Here is a 20142-nt window from a genome sequence, read left to right as displayed (position 1 = left end):
ACATATTAATATATCCCTGGAAGGTTGCAGAGTGACCCCAGGTGAGAAGGGCCAGGAACGAATGCAGCCCTTCAGAGGCATCACATTTTTGCAGCATGCAGCACTGATCAGCTCTCCATACTCTTCTTTCCCCAGGGGGGCATGCCTCTGATAATGATGATATCACAGCTGGTGGGCAGGATGGCATCTCTTTCGTGAACCCCATGGGAGAGATCTTCTTGCATCCCCTGGCAGGTACAATATACCACTTCTTGTTCCTCTTAGTCCTTTTCTTCCTCCTTTTTCCTTCTTCCTCTCTATTTACTCTTTCCTGCTCCCTCTCCTCCTGTCTTTGCTTTTTATGGATTTCATTCAAGCATATTTGACTATGCAGGCCAGATCTTCAGCTGTGGTTATTTCTTTAAATATATCTATAGTGCTCTGGGACCTTTTTCCTCTCAATCTCTAAGCCAGGAGAGACAGCAGTCGTCAAGTTCAACTGCACATCCTCAGTCTCAGACATTTCCAGGTCAATTCACTTCAAGACCTCTCTGTTTGCTTGAGGGACCCAATCTCTTCTTCCCCCCTACGGTTTCTGACACGTGTCCACACTGTGTTGGACTATCTGCCTTGCTGCAGAGAAGGAGAGAAGTTGTAGGTACCTGCTCTATTTTTTTCCTTACTGGAACAAGATGGGGAAAAGCTAAACTAAACCCACCTGTTGTGTCTGGTTCCTCATTCAGCCATGGAGAGTCATGGTGAGGTGGAGGTTCAGATCTATCTTAACTGCAGCCACTGCCACTCAGACAACTGTAAGCGGGACCCTGATACCAACCTGCCAGTCTGCCAATGTGAGATGGGGGCTGTGCTAGCCAACGACAACGTCACCTGCACTGGTAAGATGTGGAGTTTTATCCTCATTGGATAATGTCTGTATTCTTTGTATCGTCTCTCTTCCTGGCTTTTTTGGTGGTCAAATCCCCAAGTTACAGCTGGTGGCTCCAGTGAACACAATGTTATAAGAAATGTCAGTCAAACATATGACTGAAAATTCCTGATGTCCTTTCCTTACACACTGAGCTGCATCTCTATCAACATCTCCAAAATTCAGGTTTATATTAGGTAGAAGGTAAAATATCTGTAAAGAGACACGGTGTAAATTTCCTGAATGGGCACAGTGTATCAAATATTTAAGCATAAATACCTCTCTGGTATAACATACCGCCTACTGCTGAGTTATTTAAGCCACAAATTACTTCCTTCCACAGCAGTTTCCCACTGTGCCTGTTCAGCTGATGCCTGGTATTCACTGTTATTTCCTGACACAGTCTCTTGCAACTCCAAAGCATCAAGATGTAGAGTTTCAACTTGGGAGCAGTGGTGTTACCCCTTAATAAAAAACTGAAGAATGGATAAGCAGTCTGTGTTTTATCAGTTAGTTTTCTATCTTCACAATGTTTTTAAAATGATTTAGGTATTTTTTCAACCTCAGAACTGTAGAGGGATTTGCTGTAATTTTTCTAAGATGGTCTGGCCATGATCTCTGTATCGTTTTCTGAAATAGGAACAACCTTGAGAGGGATGCTTTACAGCAGCTCCAATTGTTTTCTGATTAATGCACCTCTATTTTTGTCTTTTTCCAGTGCCCCAGAGTCCTATCCCAGACGGACGCCTTCCTCTCCCACTCCTTCTAGCTGTGGTGGCTGTGATTGTGGTGCTTGGAATGATCCTCACTTGTGGCAGCCTATCTATCAGTAAGAAACACTTACTCCTTATCACCCTTTGACTTGGGTTTTCCCAGTTAAATTAGACAAAAGGAGACCATCCAACCACATGCTACTACTTTTAATAATTGGAGCCAGAGTGTTGTGGTCTCCCAAATAGATGAGAGGGACAGGGAGAAAGAAGTCATAGGAAACACCACCACCCCACAGTTAGGCACAAACATAATCCCAAAGGGCAAGAACTGCTCTTTTCTGGTATTTGCTACAGAGAAAAGAGCTTGCAAAGCCCTCTTAGCAGGCATTTCTTTAGCAGCTACTGCTATATAGGCTGAAGTCACAGCCTGCAATTAAACTTATAATTAATTCAGGGAGATGGTATGCTTTTTGGGACCCGATGCCAGCAAGGTGTCTTGTGGAGCAGCCTTTCCTCAGCCAATGTACAGAAGCAGAGGAAACCTAAGTTGCTCCCAGGTGATTAGGACTCTGCAGGAATAAGACTGTTTGCTTATCCAATATTAAATCACTACAGAGCATGGAGAAGAGTGTGATACTGGTGAGCGAAAGATACTTCTTCAGCGTTTATAATTACGGAGTTGGTTTCTTTCTGTTCTGTGTGGCCAGTATTGTCTTTTCTCTCCAGGTGTTGATCTTGTTTGTGCATTTTTGTTTGTCTCCCCACCCCCAGTTTATCACCTTAAGAAGCAGCAGCTCGAAGGAGCCAGAGCACGACTGCAGAGCCCAGAATATAAATTGAGCAAAATCCGCACATCAGCCATCATGACAGATTACAACCCCAACTACTGCTTCGCAGGGAAGGCCGCCACTCTAAGCGAGCTGAAGGAGATCCCACGGAAGAACATCTCTCTGCTTCGGTAAGGCTTGCAGCAGGGCTTGCTCTCTGGCACGGGACAGGAAAGGCAGCCTGAAGCAAAGGCACAGGTAGGGCTCATAGGCTTGTTTTACTCATCATCAAGTATCTGGGACAAGAAAACGAGGGCCACCTGTCTGACTAAGTGGAAAGCACCTAGTCCAAGCCAGCCAAAATACAACAGATGTGACACTTACTATGTTCTCGAAGATATTTTGATTCCATAAAGTTCTCAAGCAGAAGTATAAGTTCATGAGTCTCCTGTTCCATGTTCCCACACAAAGCATAGGGTATTTCACCTCTGTGGTTTTATATGATGTCCTGGATTACACCTGCCACCTGGCAGTAACTCCCTTCCAAATCTGTAGCAGTATTTCTTTTCCAGCATTTCCTGTCACAAGGAAATTTCCTGTAACAGGAAATACATGCTAGGTTGCTCTTTGGCTCCATACCATCCAGATGATCAAAGTTATGTAAACTTTAGAAGGAAAAACTTGATCATTCTTATGTCCTGTCTCACACCATCTCCTGAAGACATCAGCTTGCAGCTACCTTATTCTGTTCTCCAGTTCTTCCTTGCCTTGCTGTTGCCATACTTGGTGATAGGGCCCTAGGATTGAGCAGGCTGCTTTATTTCTTCAGAACCATTAAGGATCCAACCTCCCTGCTTTCGTGACAGTGACAGAAAATACTGGGAAGTTATTTTCAGAGGCTTTGAAGTGAAAACAAAACTCTGTTGTTGATTCCATCTCTTACAGCAGGTTCTATTCCTATTCTTGGACTGGATGAAGAGAAGAGCTCAGCCAATGCTGGATCCAGGGGCATAGTAACATTTGTTCTCTCTCTTTTTCTTCCAGGGCACTAGGACATGGTGCATTTGGTGAGGTTTATGAGGGAACCGTGGTAGGCATTGCAGGGGATCCCAACCCTCTTCAAGTAGCTATCAAGGTCAGTACCCACAAATTTCTTGTACGACAATAATTACCCATGAGAGCCATATTACCTTATTACTATTCCAGTTGGAGATTAACGTTCATCACGTGCATAAGGACATATGCACGTGTGTGATGCAGGTTTCCACACATTGCTGCATCCAGGAATTATAAACTTTGATTTTTAAGCTGTATGGCACTAGCAGCAGGTTGAAAGTAAAGCATCTGACTTGTTTGCTGCATGCCTAATGGCTGTAAGTTGTGATCTAACTAGGAGGAGAATCTAAAAAGGGCAATCTCTTTTGTAAGCTCCATTCCCGTTACTCAGGAGAGATAGAATCAGTGTCCTCAGATGGGAACTTGTGTGAACTAGTCACCTGGAGACTGCATAATATGATTCGTTAAAATAAAATAACAAATTCTCTGTCAACATAAATAAATATAGCTCCCTTGAAATCAATGTAGAACCATCAGTTCACCCCAGCAGAGAATTTGCCACAATGGCTTTTCTGCCACAATGATTTTTATAGATCTGAGTAGCCAAGAAAAAAAGAAACTTAAGGGGACAAAAATAGCAACAAACAGACGTTTTGGGGGCATTATGGACTAGAAGGGGATTTGTAAATCTTGTATAAAGAAAAGAAAGCCCTGGCAAATATTAGTATGAAACATTTGTGTGACAGCAAACGGTAAACATTTCTGGTAATACTTACATATTACTGCTTCTGTATTTCAGTGGTTTTGAGTGCCTTCCCCTAAGTTTTTCACATGACATTACCATATTTAAAAATTTGTGTTTTTTCTCAGTTACATTCCCTTTATACTGAGAGTTATGTTTGTCTACCATATGTGAAACTTGCAGGTAGTCTTTTAGTATTGCAGTGTTAAATATGCTGCTATGAATATATATTCTGGTGATATACTAATTTTCATGTCATTAATGGCAAGATATAACAGGCTGGTTTTCTATGAAATTACTGCTGTTGCCTCAGGATTTGTCAGTTACTCAGTGTTGAAATTAAGGATGCTCATAGCCTGCTTTTGTTCTTTTGTAAGCTTGTGACTCAGAGAACCAAATCTACTTCTATGAGTTCAGCCCAAAATGTAGATTTCATTAATAAAAAGTTCTATTGTTACTCGTCCTGTCTTTCAAAACCCTCTTAAAAAAAAAAAAAAAAAGTTAAAGGATCATGCTTATGGCACTTTGTTATGAACTTCCTTGTGCCCCTGAATGAATGTGAATCAAAACCCAGAGCAGACACTAGCAAGCAGTTGTAATGGCCCAGCCCAGCTTCACAGCACAGACTGGAGGAAGCACCACAGCACAGCGGCAAGCAGAAGTAGATCGGCATGTTGTTCAGTTGGGATAATCCGGTGAGGATGTCGCCAGTTTTGCAAGTCTCAGCAACGATGGCTACTTGTTAGGGCCCTGTCTGTCCACCCGCCCGCTTGTTCACGCAGTTCCCTGTAAAGTGAACACCCTGAACGTCGTCAAAAGGCTGCTCTTCTCCCCGGCTGGAAACTGGTAGAGTGTCCATGGGGCCCAAGCTGTGGCCGTGTTCACCTTGCTCCGTGATGGAGTGTATCAGTCCTGATCTGACTTTGCAGAAGCAGCAGGCGCAGACTGGGAAGAAATTAAAAAACATATTTGCAACATACTCCACATATTGTCTGTGGGTATTCCACTAATTTAATAGATCATCTTCATTGTCCTGTATGAAGCAATCACTTATTTGAGCAGCAAAATGCAGCCCTGTCTTCTGTATCCCGCACTGCCGATGACAAGAATCGTTTCCATGCCAGCCTCACCATGCTGAGCAGTAAACGTCCCGCCTCTCTGCGTGCAGTTTGGCAGCGGGCACTACACACAGCTGTGGCCAAACCGTCCCGTAATGTTAAAATAGTGGGCACAGCAGCAGGCACTGCTGGTACTGCTGCCTGCGCTCTCAGTTCGTGTTTATCAGTGGCAGATGCGGTCCAAATCTGCTGGCAGGAGGGAAAGGCCACATGACACGATTATTTAAATCGTGTGACTATATGTGTCATATGACATGGAAGCATGTGCTGCAATGTGGACATATAGAAAAGGGAGAATAAATTAACACCTGCCTTTTTAAAGTGCTTACTAGATCTGTAATTCCCCAGCTAATGCCTTTCTTGATGCGTACCTGAAGCTATTTTGCTCCAGAACACTGCATATAGTTAAATAAACACACAAAATCTCCAAGTAGGTCACTGGTTTCCTGTTCTAACTTTAACTACCAAATGGGTCATGTGCAGTCCAATAAATTGGGCACTGAAAAGATGAGGCCCTCCTCGTAGGTTCCTGAAGTCATTCACATGTTACATGCTCGTTCTCTTTTTCTTCTTTTTCCTTTGGTGGTCACCTAAATGTTCTCAGTTCTTTGGTGGGATGGTCCTCACTGTCTTTACCTCTCAACAGACCCTGCCAGAAGTCTGCTCTGAGCAGGATGAGATGGATTTCCTGATGGAAGCATTGATTATCAGGTATAGTTTAAGGGTTTTTATATTGATGGTGGGCAGGGGGAAAAGGAGTAATGCATGTGGTAAGAATTATTAATCCACTTGCTTGGGTTCGGAAAAGAAATCCAGCCTTATTTTTCACCAGATGGCATTTTAGTAGCGTAAGAGTTACTGGTTTCAGCTACTTGTTCATCTCGAACAAAGTAACTGAGGTTCTTTTTGTTGCATATCTGTTGTGGTTTAATGCCAGTAGGCAGCTCAGCCCCACACAGCAGTGGGATGGGGAAGAGAATCGGAAGGGCAAGATTAAGAAAACTCATGGGTTGAGATAAAGACAGCGTAATAGGTAAAGCAAAAGCTGAGCACGTAAGCAAAGCAACGTAAAGAATTCATTCACTACTTCCCATGGGCAGGCAGGTGTTTAGCCCCTTCCAGGAAGGCAGGGCTCCGTCACGTGTAACAGTTACTTGGGAAGACAAATGCCAAACTCCAAATGACCCCCCCTTCCTCCTCCTTCCTCCAGCTTTTATTGCTGAGCACAATGTCATATGGTATGGGATAGCCCTTTGGGCAGTGGGGGCCAGCTGTCCCAGCTGTGTCCACTCCTAATTTCTTGTGCACCCCCAGCCTCCTCGCTGGCGGGGTGGGGTGAGAAGCCGTAATGCTGTATAAACACTGCTCAGCAATAGCTAAAAGATCAATATCAAAATATCAATATCAACAGTGTTTTGATGACAAATCCAAAACATAGCACCATATGAGCTACTGTGAAGAAAATTAACTCTTTCCCACCCAAAACCAGTACAACATCTCAATAAAAAATTCTGCTGGTTGGTTCTGCTGCTGGTCATGTTCAGAGGAGTAAAAAGGCACAACATTTTTGTACAAACATGTTCTGCATTTGAAGTGTGTTCCTTTTCAAAGAATCCCATTGCCCTTTTACTAAGTATAAATCATGTCCCGAAGCTCTTGCTAAAATAAATTTTCAGTGATGAAATGGAAAGCAATAGGAAAGCTAAAGATTAGAGCTACCTGAGCTACCTGGCTCAGAAGTTCAGCCTCTGCAAGACCAGCACCACGGTGGTACAACACAGGCTTTGTGCCAGGGAGGTAAGTTTTTAGGTTTGGATGCTAGGGCTTAAACTATATTATCTCTTCTAAATAAAAGTAAGAGTTTCTATAGGAGCAGGTTTGGCAGCTGAAGAAGGAGAAAGTGTGAAAAGCTTTTCCCATTGTGGCTTTCAGGCAGTAGCTAAGCATACGTGCAGCCTTTTTGCTTTTCCTATCTGTAGAACTGTTTGCCATAAGTAAATGCTTTTTGCCGTGAAGGGCCTGGGCTTTTACCCTTTCTTGGCACAAAAATAGCTGAGTGAGACACTCTGAAACCTCAAGGGATAAAGTAGTGAATATGGCTCTGCGTGTGTAGCTTGCACAGATGGAACACAGCCCTTTTCCCAGTGTGGCCCCTTCTCTTAGGTGTGTTCTGGCTTTTGATGTCTTTGCAAGCGTGACAGAACCTTTATAAGGTCTCATCTGCACGACCCTCTGACAGTGAACTATGAGATCTATAAAACCTGCCTGGAAAAGATAACAGACAGCCATTCCTATCACCACCTGTACTTTAAGTATTCCAGTCTTGGAATTTACTTCATTAACCCAAATCCATAAGCTTAAAACAACAGTATAGTCAAGGGCGACTTTAAAATCATAGTATAGTCAGGGTTGATTGTAAGTGATCAGAATGTATGCATTTTTAATTTGTGCAACGTGACGTTCCTCTCCTCATTGCCTGACCCAGCTCATGCCTAGATGCTGTTTTTCTGCTATTAAAGCATGACTCTCACGACATAGTGGCGCTTCCTAAAGCCTGCCAGAACTTTGGCAGCTGAACAGGAGGTAACACTAATGTATGTCTTTTTAAAGAGCAATTGCAATCAATTAGAGTGTTTTGATTCACTTAGTAGCACATGACCCATCCTCTTCCGCAACTTCCTTTCTATTTTTAGTTCCTGTGTTATCCAGGTAATCACTATCCAAGGGAAGATGCTGCTTTCCAATGACTGAGTCTTACTGACCTTCTTGACAGTCCCAGCTTTCTTTTGTAAGAGGCAGAAAGCCCTCACATAAGCAGCTGCTGCAGTAGGTGTTAGCAGAGCCCCTCTTCAGCAGACTAGATACTGAACTGAGTCCACCAAACTAGACAGCAGTATATTTAAAACAACCAATGCTGAACTGAAATCCCCACTGGTCAGGATTTTGTTTCACAAATGCCAATAATATTTCCATATTTGAAGTGCTTAGCTTTCTTTTCCCTCTCACGTCACCCCCATCTTTCAGTCAGTGTGTCCATTAAATTCCCTCTTCACAGACAGAAGGCTCTGCTTTACTTTCAGCTTTTCATAACTTCCGTTGAAAGGTTTTCATGGGCAAAGCCAGGTGTAACCCAGATCTTGGGGCTGTCATAATCAGAGAGGCATTTTGGTATGGCTGAAGTAGGAATCTGTTTGGTAACTTCCATTGCATCAGGATTTGCTTCAATCCAGGTTGTCAAAGCTCAAGGCACAGCGAGCGTGATGGATGTTGGCCAGGTACTAATGCTGTCTTTCTCTTCCATGTTGCTGTGATCTTGGCTTTCAGTAAGTTCAATCACCAAAATATCGTGCAGTGCATCGGTGTTAGCCTGCAGACGCTGCCTCGCTTCATTCTGCTTGAGCTCATGGCTGGAGGAGATATGAAGAGCTTTCTTCGGCAGAATCGACCCAGGGTGGTGAGAGAACTTCCCTGCTAGGCTTGCGGTTGATTTTAGTATAACTGTTTTTATTATTTTTATGACTTGGATGAAGGCACTGATGCCAAGCAGGGCTGTGTATGTGTCCCAGCTCCTACAAACTTCTGGATACATATGTCTGTTTGCTTGACGTAAGCAGATGTCAGTGAGAAAAAACGAAAGCAGTGTCAGAACTCCAGTCTATTAGTAACTGAGGAGGAAAGAGTAAAATCCTGTCCTGCCATTCCAGAGTTCTCTGTCAACTGGACTACAAATTAAGGGGCTTTCTTTCCTCAATGGCTGCCTTGTTTTCTGTGCACTGTGATAGTGTGTGAGGAGCTGAAGTTATAACACTGATATGCTGTAATGGGAATTTGTAGCACTAAGTCCTCAGCAGGTGTGCATCAGCACCATGTGGAGATGCACAAATTTATACTAGTTGAAGAGCTGAGCCTGCATGTAGCACTGTGGCAGGGATTTAAATCAATGCAAATGAAGTTATCAAGTCGATTATTTTTGTTTGAAAAAAAAATCACCTTTATAAAAAGCTGTCATGAGGGGTTTTGCAAATTATCTCTGTTTCTAATACTATATTGATGCCAACCAAGTACAGTCAATATTTGGATTAGTTTCAGTGTTCTTATAATGAATAGCTGATTCCAGATATGTGTTCTTGCTTCCTAACAGTGTGGTCCTGGGCACCTCTGTTAAATACTTGTATATCTCTGCTTGAGTGGAGACTTCAAAAAAAAGAAGAGTTAGGCCTGATTCTACATTATTTCTTGTTGTATTGAGGTGCCTCTGCTGGCTGCCTACAGGGGCAGGAGGAGGCTGACTGCTGCCTCATGTGCTGCTATACCACATGATGCAGTGGCACAGCTTCTCCTCCACGGACACATACACCTCAAAGAGTTATGACAATACAGCTTCCTGTGTGTATACTCCTATGCTGGTATTAACATGCTGTTAAAAGATCGAGCTTAATGTCTTCCTCATACAGGAGTAAATATACTAATTAAATGCACTTACAGTGGTATAACAGCACCCAGATGGAGGAGCTTGTATATCTTTATTTTTGGCATTTATAGTGAAAGTGGTACAATTTCTGTGAGTAGATAAAGTCTGTGGGCAGCAGAGAATAATAAATACTCTTATGTGAATATTACGTATAGTTGTAATGTAAAGAACAGTTATTTTTTAAATATCATGTGAAAACAAACCTGCTGCTATGTTTGCTGATATGCTAGCAAATACCAAATACAATAGTTGAAGTCCCCTTAGTACTCAAAAAAATGTCCCTGTACACCTCTTCTGAAAACAGAACTAGCCCCATCGTTAATGTGTTTCATGACAAGTTTCCCTGGCTGCATGTCCATCACAGTCTTCTGACAGAGGGATCCCAGAGCAGAGATAAGGTCTGGAGGTCTGTGGTTCTATTTCTCCTCCTTGCTCTTCGTTTCCTCTCCAGAAATGCCTACTTTATAACTATAATAATTCTCCCTGGCAGATGTCCAAGAGCTTTGTACAATAATTTGCCTAGCCAACAAAAATAGTGCTCAATGGCTGTAGTGTATGTTATGTGGTTTGAGCATGAGAAATTACAGCGATAACGGCATCCAGAAACAAAAGCAGCTTTAAAAAGAACAATTTATTTGATACCCCTTGGGCTTTTGATCAGCAGTGTAGTAATTTCTCTTCACCCTTCCTGAGAGCTATACAGAAGTTCCTGGAGAAAGACCAAGGAAATTTCCCTATGGGGAAATAAATGATGGGATGAAAATAAGCAGGACTCCTGGATAAAGACTTCTTTATTGTTCTTAGTTAGGGAAGTGCAGATGGTGAAGGGCTAGTACCAGTCCTGGAGTCCTGTGGTAAAGCATCCCTTTTTACATACTTCTCCTGAGGGTAATCTCTGTTATTCCACAAGAACAGATAAGTTGATGAATGCTGACTGCTGGTGCAGAGATGTGCACTTGTGCATCTTTTCTCCCTCTCTGCGTTCATGTGCTAATTTCTGTTGATGATTTATTAACTCACTCTTAAAGAGTGGGTGGGGCTTTTTCTCTCCCATCTCACCTTTTAAACCTGCTTGTCTTTTGATTTCACAAAGTCCAACGCCAGCAGAGAATAGTTATCTCCCGCCCCTTTTACTAGGCTATTCAAGCCAGGTCATAAATCTCTCTCCAGCTTGCACTTATGCACTGTGCTCAGGAGAAGTGAAATCTTCTGAAAGGTTTTTGGCTTAAATAAGAGTTTACTAATTTTCTAACCCTTTACTTTGATCTGCTTATGTTCCTCTTTGCTCCTGTCTCATTTAAACTTTCCCCCACCCTGTACGTATGTCTCTCCCATTCCCTTCTTCTGCCCCTCTCTGATTATCCCCTGCCTGAACTTCTACTCCCACTATTCTTCCCTTAACGTTTTCTGTGTGTCCTTTTCCAGAATCAGCCGTCCACGCTAACAATGCAGGACCTGCTGAACATAGCTAGGGATATTGCCTGCGGCTGTAAATACCTGGAAGAGAATCATTTCATCCACAGGTGAGGAGAAACAGTCCCTTCTGATGTATCTCAAGGTGCATGAAGCTCACACAGCTTCTATTGGCAGTGGATTAGACAGAACTAATCTCCAGGGCGGAGACAGAGATTTCCTCTACCGATACAGGCCTGTGCTTAGATGTCCGGGCTGGTCTCACTGGTTTTTGGCAGGAGTTAGGCTCTGCGCTGTTCTTTGCACTGCTGGGGAGAAAGGAGTCTTCTCTTTGCTGTGAACGTTTTCAAGTGTTAATTTTCAGGTGCCTACAATGTAGACACATTTGAGATTAGCCCTGTAGTCCACTAGATGGTAGTGTCACTCTGTGTTAGCTTTTAAGACCATAAGGTATCGTTTCTCTCTTTTCTGATCTCCCTGTCTTGACTTAACGTTTTCCGTGTCCCCTCAGTACAGGACAGCCCATCATATTTGACCTATTGACTACAGAAGGGTAGAACAGGGATAATAGGAGGTAAAAGCACAACTCTAAGGCTTCCTTCCCGGCTCGGTGGCTGACCTGCTGTGTGGCCTTGGGGAGCCCATACTTGTCTGTTCACACCTCTTTTTCCTCTTTTGTAGAGCAAAAGAAATATTGATATGGCAGGCTTCAAATAAGAATCAAATATTATAGAAGAGGTAAGGTTATTATAGGTGGCCTTTAAAATTCCTGGTTGGATATCGGGCTCCTTTGCTTCTGATTAAAGTTGTTTCAGCTCATAATGTTCCCAGGCATAGCGTGCAACTGAATTGCTTCCTGAGTATGAACTCCACGTGGAGTTCAGCCCTTGTGTGTAAAGGAAAGCAGTGGCCTGCACACAAGAGGGTCACACAGGCTCTAAACCGACGTGCAGCCTGGAGTTACGCAAGTAGACAACTGATTCACGCACGTGCACAAGCACGTGTACGTGCGCATGACGTTGCACAGAGCAAAGAGGCAGAGCTAGGCAAGGGTGCGTAGAGACTGGAGAAACTGAGGGAAACAAGTGGCAAGCAGCAATTGGAGCAAAAAGCCATGAGATTGAGATATGGGGTATGTTATGGCTTTATGATTAGAGCATCTGAGGCAGGTTCCAGTCTCCTTTATATTGGAACAATAAATAAGTTCCTTTGAAAAAAAGGATTAGAGTTTTCTGTCATTAAAGAGCAGTAAGAGCATGCAACAAGTTTTAGCTCTTGGATCTCTTCATAAGTACGTGAGAGTTTACATATTCTAATTGGAAACTTTGGAGTTAATTGCTACAGCATTCTTTTTAAAAATCTTTACTGTAATAGTAAATCATCAACCTCCACCCACCCTCATCTATTCAATTTATGATAAGGGCCAATTTTTGCTTGTGCTGCAAGAAGTCCAATAGAAAACTCAACAGAAATTTTCTCCACAAGTATTTTATAAAACCAATTTTCTTTTCTCCTGTCAGGTAGATGTTCCCTGCTTTTCTTATCATATGTCACTGAGCCCAGCAGTCATCACATAAAGCTTCTAACATTTATGTCAACAAATGGACAGGCCGGCTGTGATTGCTCAAGACCAATCTCCATTTCAGGAGAGAAACGGAGGAAACTAGTGCTTGGCACTCTTAACAGCAGCATATCACTTCTAAAAAAAACTCTCTGGGTCAGTTTTTACAGTGTTAGATGTCTAGCATAAGCAACCTGGGAACGGACTCGTTTTGTTTTAGCCAGCAATTCAGGAAATCAGTATAGAAGGAATTTCGTTCCAGTTCTGTATCAGTATTTGTTAGTGATGTCAGTATTACTTAGAGTGGGTCGGGAAGGGAAGAAGGTTATCATTACAGATCGCAGGTATCCTAGGGGGAAATGGTAGTGCGGTGGGGTTGTGAAGATGTCACTAAGGGCAGGTCTTGTCATCTAGGAGTCACAGCTGATGATGGAAGAGACAGCTGAGCTTGACTTCTAAATCCTGAGGGATTTTTCAAGGCTGGCAGTGGGAAGAAACATATGAGTTGTTCAAGGAGCTCATTTTTCTTGGCAGTCAAGAGGACCCCCACAGTGCTATGATTTTTTAATGAGTTTCTTTTCAGAATGCGTATTTAAAATGAACACAAATCCTTCAGTCTTGGCCATGCAGTCATCACTGCCATTTGTCACAAGCTAAACCTGCAGCCAGCAAACGGCTGCTCCCATATGTAGCTTTGCTTGGTTCCACAGGAGGTATCCAGAAGCAACAAAGCAACGGTTTACCGAATCTGGTCCTGCATTGACTTTTCAAGCAGTTTACTAAGACTACCCAATAGCATCACATCTGTAACTGATGGAGATGCTGCTGAGATGCCACTCTTTAAAAAAAAATAGAGCAAGAAAGAAGTCTGTCATAATGTGGTTGAAGCAAAAGAGGTTGGATCTGTCCCTGGTCTGATACTGACCGCGTTTTCTGCCTTAGTGAAAGGAGATGGGAGTGGGGAATGCTTGAAAAACACTGGGTAGAAAATGTAATGTAAATGCCGTTTAAGAATTGTGGTTAATAAAAATGATAATGTAGCTAGCCTTATTTCTTATTTTTAATAACGTTCTTCTCATTTGTGTAAAGATGACTCAACTAAGACTTGCAGGCCTGGGTCTAATGTTCTTTCTTTATTCCTTTAGTTACTTACGAGTTTAGAATTAGAATTAATAATTTTTTTTTTTTTTAAAGAGATATAGCTGCAAGGAATTGCCTTTTGACCTGCACTGGAGCAGGACGAATAGCCAAGATTGGTGACTTTGGGATGGCCAGGGATATTTACAGGTAAGTGAAAGGCCATTTCAGTCCTACGAATAACTCAGTAATCTGTATCATTTTGACCGGTTTGAACTGTCTCATGGAATGTGAGGCAGTGGAACCATCCATTATGTGTCTGAGTTTGATTTACCAGTTAACTAACTGGAGTTAACAGACTGTAAATTAACACATCTATGCCTACTAGCCAATACACTTCAACTGTGTTTATTCCAGAGTGGGCCCCAGGGAACACTGCAAACACACGTGGACACTAAACCAAGCATAGGCAAATTTATTAGCTAGTTGATCATAAATAATCTTAAATTAAAAAAAAAACCAAACCATAAACTGAGAATTATGATGTCAAGAAGACTTGCTGCATCAGCACCCTGTGCAAAGCATTGGCAAATTTGATGTCTTCAGCTGTATACCTGCAACATCCTCAGTTTCCATCCCAGTTGCAAAGAGGGTGTAAAATATTGCTTCTATGCACTATTTGCGTTGGTGACTTTTCCTTTTTCTCACTTGGCCCCCATTGCCGCATGCAATTCCTAGTTGCTGTTGCTGTGGTGATAAGATCTTTTATATATCTGAGCCCTTTCAGACTGTGTGACATTTTCCATGTGTTTTATCTTTCCCAGAGCAAGTTACTACCGCAAGGGAGGAAGAGCCATGCTTCCTGTCAAGTGGATGCCACCAGAAGCTTTTCTAGAGGGCATTTTCACTTCCAAGACTGATACCTGGTAACAAATGTCTTTTAATCACTTCTGCCACTCAGTGATAAGGGTCAAGAAATGTACTGCTCAAGAAAAAAATGTCTGCTCAGCAGGAACCTTAAAAAAAGTCAGAATTTCCCAGAAAAATATTAGCAGTCCATCCTCTGCATTCAGTAGAAGCACGGCTAAAGAATTCTGAATAAGAATTAAAAAATCTAATGTAAATGGAGGTAATAAAAATTCGCTATACATAAATGTAGAGTACCATATAAAGGCAATCACAAAGTGAAAAGAGAAAGCAGTTTAGATTCCCAAGAAGTCTCAGTTAGAAATCCAGACAAATACCATCAGACACTTCTCTCAGCCCTCAGTATCTGCCGCTCAGTTTCTATCAGTGACGAGGCCTGATTATGTATCTTGTAAATGACTCTCTCTGTACCACCCAGGATTACTCTTTTGTATAATTTTTTTCTCTTGTATATAAAATGACAGCAGATTTAATCAGAATTCCTTGCTGGTTGCTGAGGAAACAATATTTATATATTGATTCCTCATGTAACTTGATCTTTCTTTAAAATAAGCACCCCCTCAACAGTAGCACATTCATGCACAGGTGCTGGGGAATGGAAGCTTTCCAGTTGCTTAAGAACGCCTCTCTCCCTCTACAGTAGATTCTTCAATATACTGTACTGAGACATTCCCTTAAATGCCACACTGACCCAGTTTCCTGAAGTTGTTAGTGATGCCAGAAGACAAGGGATTGCTTATCAGCACCTAACTGTGAGCAGCCAGTACTAAATATTTTGAAGGAAAGTGCTGCAGTTGCTGTAATAGGCTATTATAAGTAACATGCGTGTACTAGAAATTTATTCCACCTTTGCAGCAAATAGTGACTCTTAAAATTCTGACCCTGCTGAGGTCCTGGCAGGACCCTCTTGACTCCCCTGGGTCTAAGTCATACGTTATTTTCAGTGGCGTTGCCTAACTGACCCATGGATGTAAAAAAGGAGAGCAACCGTGTCATGACAAAAAATAAATGCTGCTGCCTTTCAGTTTCACTGGATGTCTCTTACTTGATTTTATTCTTGAGCATCCTGTTCCCAAACACTGATTCAAACATCTCGAGTCTTCCCAAGTAAGGTAGGAATCTCCATGCCAGATCTAACAGTTCTTTTCAGTTAGACCATATATAGCAAGGGTGCTCTGGCACTTCCTGCTCTAGAAATAACAAATGCAGCAGAAAGAACAACTTCAGAGTTATTCAAGTATTTTGAAGCCTCTGCAAAGTTACTTTTGGAGCTTGAGCAAAGGTTTTAATTGATTGGGGTTTTTTATATCAAATTTGACTCATAATTGTGCTAATTGCACATTACTGTGGCTGGCCTACAGCTTCTAAAGGTTATCACTGTGGTGTTACCTACGCAGCTTCATGGCAGGTTTGTGGAGCACAAATGAAATCTAATTGGTATTGTTGGCTGGTTTCTGACACAGGTCCTTTGGTGTGCTGCTGTGGGAGATTTTCTCTCTAGGCTACATGCCCTACCCTTGCAAAACCAATCAGGAAGTGCTGGAATTTGTCACCAGTGGAGGAAGAATGGATCCACCAAAAAACTGTCCAGGGCCAGTGTAAGTATTTCCTTACTCCCACAAGATAGTGGTTATCAAACTGGTTAGACAAAGGCAACTAGACACCTTGAGTCAGGGAATGGTGATTGCCCCCAGTGTTAGGTGGGTATTACTGAATGTCTCTTGAGCCACTGCCTCTTGTATACAGCTGAGAGCACTATAGGATTTGCTTTAAGTAGTGGGCCCCTAATGGCTCAGGATCCAAGGATGCAGAAATGACATGTCCACTCTTGCTCTCCTCCTTTGGGCCATGTACCGCGTGCAGCTCCTCTGGACCCATGATAACTTCATACTGAAACACATTTTACATAATTATCTTTCTTGATCGATACTTTTTTTTACTTATTTTAAGGTACCGGATCATGACACAGTGCTGGCAGCACAGCCCAGAGTATCGGCCAAACTTCTCCACCATCCTGGAAAGAATCAAGTACTGCACACAGGTATTGGCCTTTGGTGTCCAGGTGGATGATGATGGAATGCCATGGAATGCCAGCTATCCAAAGGCACTAGCTTTAGTGCCCAAAACAAGTGAAGAGTCTTGACAGATGACTGATCTAATTACTTTCCCGATTGTGGTGGTGCTGTTGGCTCAACCGCTCTTTTCATTTGGGTTTTCTGGTATCCATCCTCACTCTCCCATCTTCAGCCCAAGCAAAATGAGATTATACTGTTCCTGTGCAAGTGGATGCTTTCAGCTCTCAGCTTGTTCAGTAGCAAAATGTCCTTCATTTTGCAATAGAAGGATATTTAGAATCTCTTTCAAGGTCCATATTCTGACCTTGCCTAATGTTGCTCGAAAGCCACAGCTGAATTGATATGGAGTGGAGGGGGGAATGAGATGGCATGGTGAGTTCACCAGCCGGTAGCATTTTACAGCTACAGGCCTGGATCCAGCCTCCTGAGGGAGAAATTATATACCAGTGACCTCCAGCTTAGCCACCGATTTCAATAAAGCACAGGCTCTGCTCAAAGTAAGCAAGTAAACGAGAGAGCATTTTTGCAAGTCCTAACAGCATGCGATATCCAGATGGCACAGCACCTTGTATGACATGCAGGAGTATTGCCCACACCTGATGTCAGCCTCTGCCAAAAGCTTTTTTACTCTCATAGCTATTTCTCTTAAAATCCAGGTGTGATAGTCACCATGGAGGTGCTCAGGGTGTAACAGATTTTTGTGTCTCTTTTTTCAGGACCCTGATGTGATCAACACTGAGCTGCCCATGGAGTGTGGCCCCACACCAGAGGATGAAGGGAGTACGGTCATGCGCCCAAACATTTCCAGTGGGATAGTGCCCCTGTTGGTAAGCCCTCCTCTCACACCACAGACAACGCCTAAAACACTGGACTCCCACCATGCTGGGCACAAACTTGCACAATGTCCACAAGAGCTACTGGTGGAGAACCTGAGCAACTGGACTGCTCGAGGGCCCAGCCTGCCATGCCTCAGCGATGTCAACGGTGGGTCCTGGTGCCAGCAGACCTCAAACCAGAAGTTGGAGCTCAGCAATCCACCAACCCACAGACTTAAAAACAAAACAAAAAATCTTTGGAACCCAACCTATGGATCATGGGTGCTAGAGAACATCTGTCACTTCAGCCCCAGCTCCAAGCTCAAAGCAACTCCAGAGCGGGAAGATTCGGGCTTTGATGGGAATTGCAGTTCTTCTAGCTCTCGGGCATCTCCAGCATCTCCAAGTCGAAGCAATGGCCCTCACCTGGATATCGGTGGGATTGAACTGATGAAACTCCAGACTTTCCCCTGCGGCAATGTAAATTATGCTTATGATGACCTGTGCTATAGCACTGACCACCAGCCATCAGCTTTGGCAGAGGTCAGAGCAGCTGTGCTAAGGAGCTCTAGTCTCCATAGAGATGAAAAGCCTTTCTATAAAACAGAGAAAACAGCAAGAGAGAGGGACTCCGGTCTGTCTTTGTCAGATGACCTGAGTGTTACTCCAGTATAACAGAAACAGTTCTTCCAAAGATCAGGGAATGTGTGTGTCTGGAACAACTGCTTCCTATTTCACTTACTTCCTCCATTTAAGTTCCTTCAGATGGGTGATGTTTCAACATCAGCGATGTTCTGCTTCCTCCTTCTACCTGCCAGATCCCCTGATTGTTAAAGACGGTAGCATTTCTATCTCTGTCCATCATCAAATGTGTCCCACTGAACCAGCTTAGCGGTGGAGAACAATGGCATTGCTGCTCTGATTCAGAATACAATACTTAATGAAAGGACTCCTTCTCAATCTGCTCAGGTGAAAAGAAATGGACCTACCATCCGACCACAGCATTTGGATGGAAATAATGACCAACACAGGTTGCGCTTCTTTCTGACTGAAGAAACCAAAAATGCATGCTGTGCCAGCAGCAACCAGCTTGCAAAGGCTGCTATATTCCCGAGAGCTTTTTACAGTCCTGATGACTTACTAATGATGCTCATGCACTGTAAGCAAAGTAAATAAATAGCAGCCACATTTGCATCTGTTTTATTAGCAGACCCTGTGGAAAAACGGGAACATGAAGCTACTGCTCAAATTGGAAGCAGTAGGAAGGATGAAAAAAAATCCAGGCTCCTCTGAGCATGTGCTTTGCAAACAAGCAATGAAGAGGAAAACAAATTTACTATTTAAAAAAAAATAGTTGGTGGCGTCGATAGTATCCCTTTGAATAGTGAAGGAAATGTGCTGCTTGCCTCATGGTGTTGCTTTCCTCAGCTCGGGCATGGAAGGGGCACATGGTTTTTCAAGAATGGGTGAGCTGCATGGGGTGATAAGAAATGGACTGTCTTTATCTTTTAATGGACTTTACTTGGGATGAACTTCATTTTTGTAAGTACTTTGATATTCAGAAGTAATTTCCTGTGCTATGTTGGTAAGCATTAAGCTGAGGTTCTCGGGTAACTAGTATTTGGCACTCTGGAGTTCTTCTTGGTTTTAATACCTACTCCTCTGTGGTAGAAATGAAGTAATGCAAGGGAGGGACAGGGTGAAGGGGAACCCAATACAATCACTACCTTACAGTGCCCTTTACACAGGAAGGTAGAATAGCTCAACCGTTTAAGAAAGGTGTGTGAAGCCAAGTCATGATTTTAGCTGAGCAGGTCATCATTTCTTCTCGCCTTCCAAGCATACAGACTTGCTGGTAAAGGTAGTTGTTTTTTGTTTTGAAGACAGCTCATTTCTAAGGCTTTCTTCTGTTGCTTCGGGTCTAAACTCATGTTTACTGGTTAAAGCCTGCAAAATAAGGAGACTGAAAAAGTAAATAATATGGGTTAAGCTCAAACAGTCTTGGAAGCATTTTGTCCTTGTCCCACTCCTGAATGTTGCACTGCCAACCTATGGCGGCAAATTACATGCTGCCTTCATGTCTAATTAAGTTGTATGGTGAGATGTCAGTCGTAGACTCTGGTTCCTTTCTGAGGGAAGAGGTGCTCTGGTACAAGCTTCATGCTTAGCAATCAGCTGCACGTACAGTCTGAAGATGTGGGCTGGCAGGAGAGGGTTTGCTTTGACCACACAGACTTCCCGTCCTCTGCGACGTTCAGGGATGGACACTACGGAGATGTGGTACAGGAAAGCACAGAGTGCAGAGTGTGAATCCATCTTGAGTGAAATCCTTCTTCGGCTCAGGTTTATGCTTTGTTGGTCTGACTTTGTATCTGTTCCAAGCTTCCTATAGTTTTAGGCCTTTGGCTTTAGAAGAAATAGTTTTATATACTGTCATTTCTAGCCCTGAGTGGTGATGATGGCCCCTTTCAGCAATGACCCGTATGGTATGGAAATAATTCCA

At 42.9% G+C, this 20142-nt stretch overlaps 1 protein-coding gene across 2 annotated transcripts in view; it reads left to right on the top strand.

The window, feature by feature from the left end:
- The window catches only part of LTK (leukocyte receptor tyrosine kinase), a 97435-nt gene extending 78608 nt beyond the window's left edge, over nt 1-18827 (top strand). For both annotated transcript variants that reach the window (XM_075502744.1, XM_075502745.1), the window contains 13 exons: nt 136-234; nt 723-875; nt 1623-1733; nt 2389-2575; nt 3429-3519; nt 5947-6011; nt 8625-8754; nt 11197-11294; nt 13940-14032; nt 14647-14748; nt 16213-16347; nt 16700-16790; nt 17541-18827. In XM_075502744.1, the coding sequence (XP_075358859.1) occupies nt 136-234; nt 723-875; nt 1623-1733; nt 2389-2575; nt 3429-3519; nt 5947-6011; nt 8625-8754; nt 11197-11294; nt 13940-14032; nt 14647-14748; nt 16213-16347; nt 16700-16790; nt 17541-18314 (2129 nt within the window). In that variant the 3' untranslated portion in view covers nt 18315-18827. The remainder of the gene's footprint in view (nt 1-135; nt 235-722; nt 876-1622; nt 1734-2388; nt 2576-3428; nt 3520-5946; nt 6012-8624; nt 8755-11196; nt 11295-13939; nt 14033-14646; nt 14749-16212; nt 16348-16699; nt 16791-17540) is intronic.
- Nucleotides 18828-20142: the final 1315 nt, after the last annotated feature.

Source organism: Mycteria americana, chromosome 5 (genome assembly GCF_035582795.1).
Source record: "Mycteria americana isolate JAX WOST 10 ecotype Jacksonville Zoo and Gardens chromosome 5, USCA_MyAme_1.0, whole genome shotgun sequence".
NCBI classification, from domain to species: Eukaryota; Metazoa; Chordata; class Aves; order Ciconiiformes; family Ciconiidae; genus Mycteria; species Mycteria americana.
This window is presented reverse-complemented; position numbering and strand designations above follow the sequence as displayed.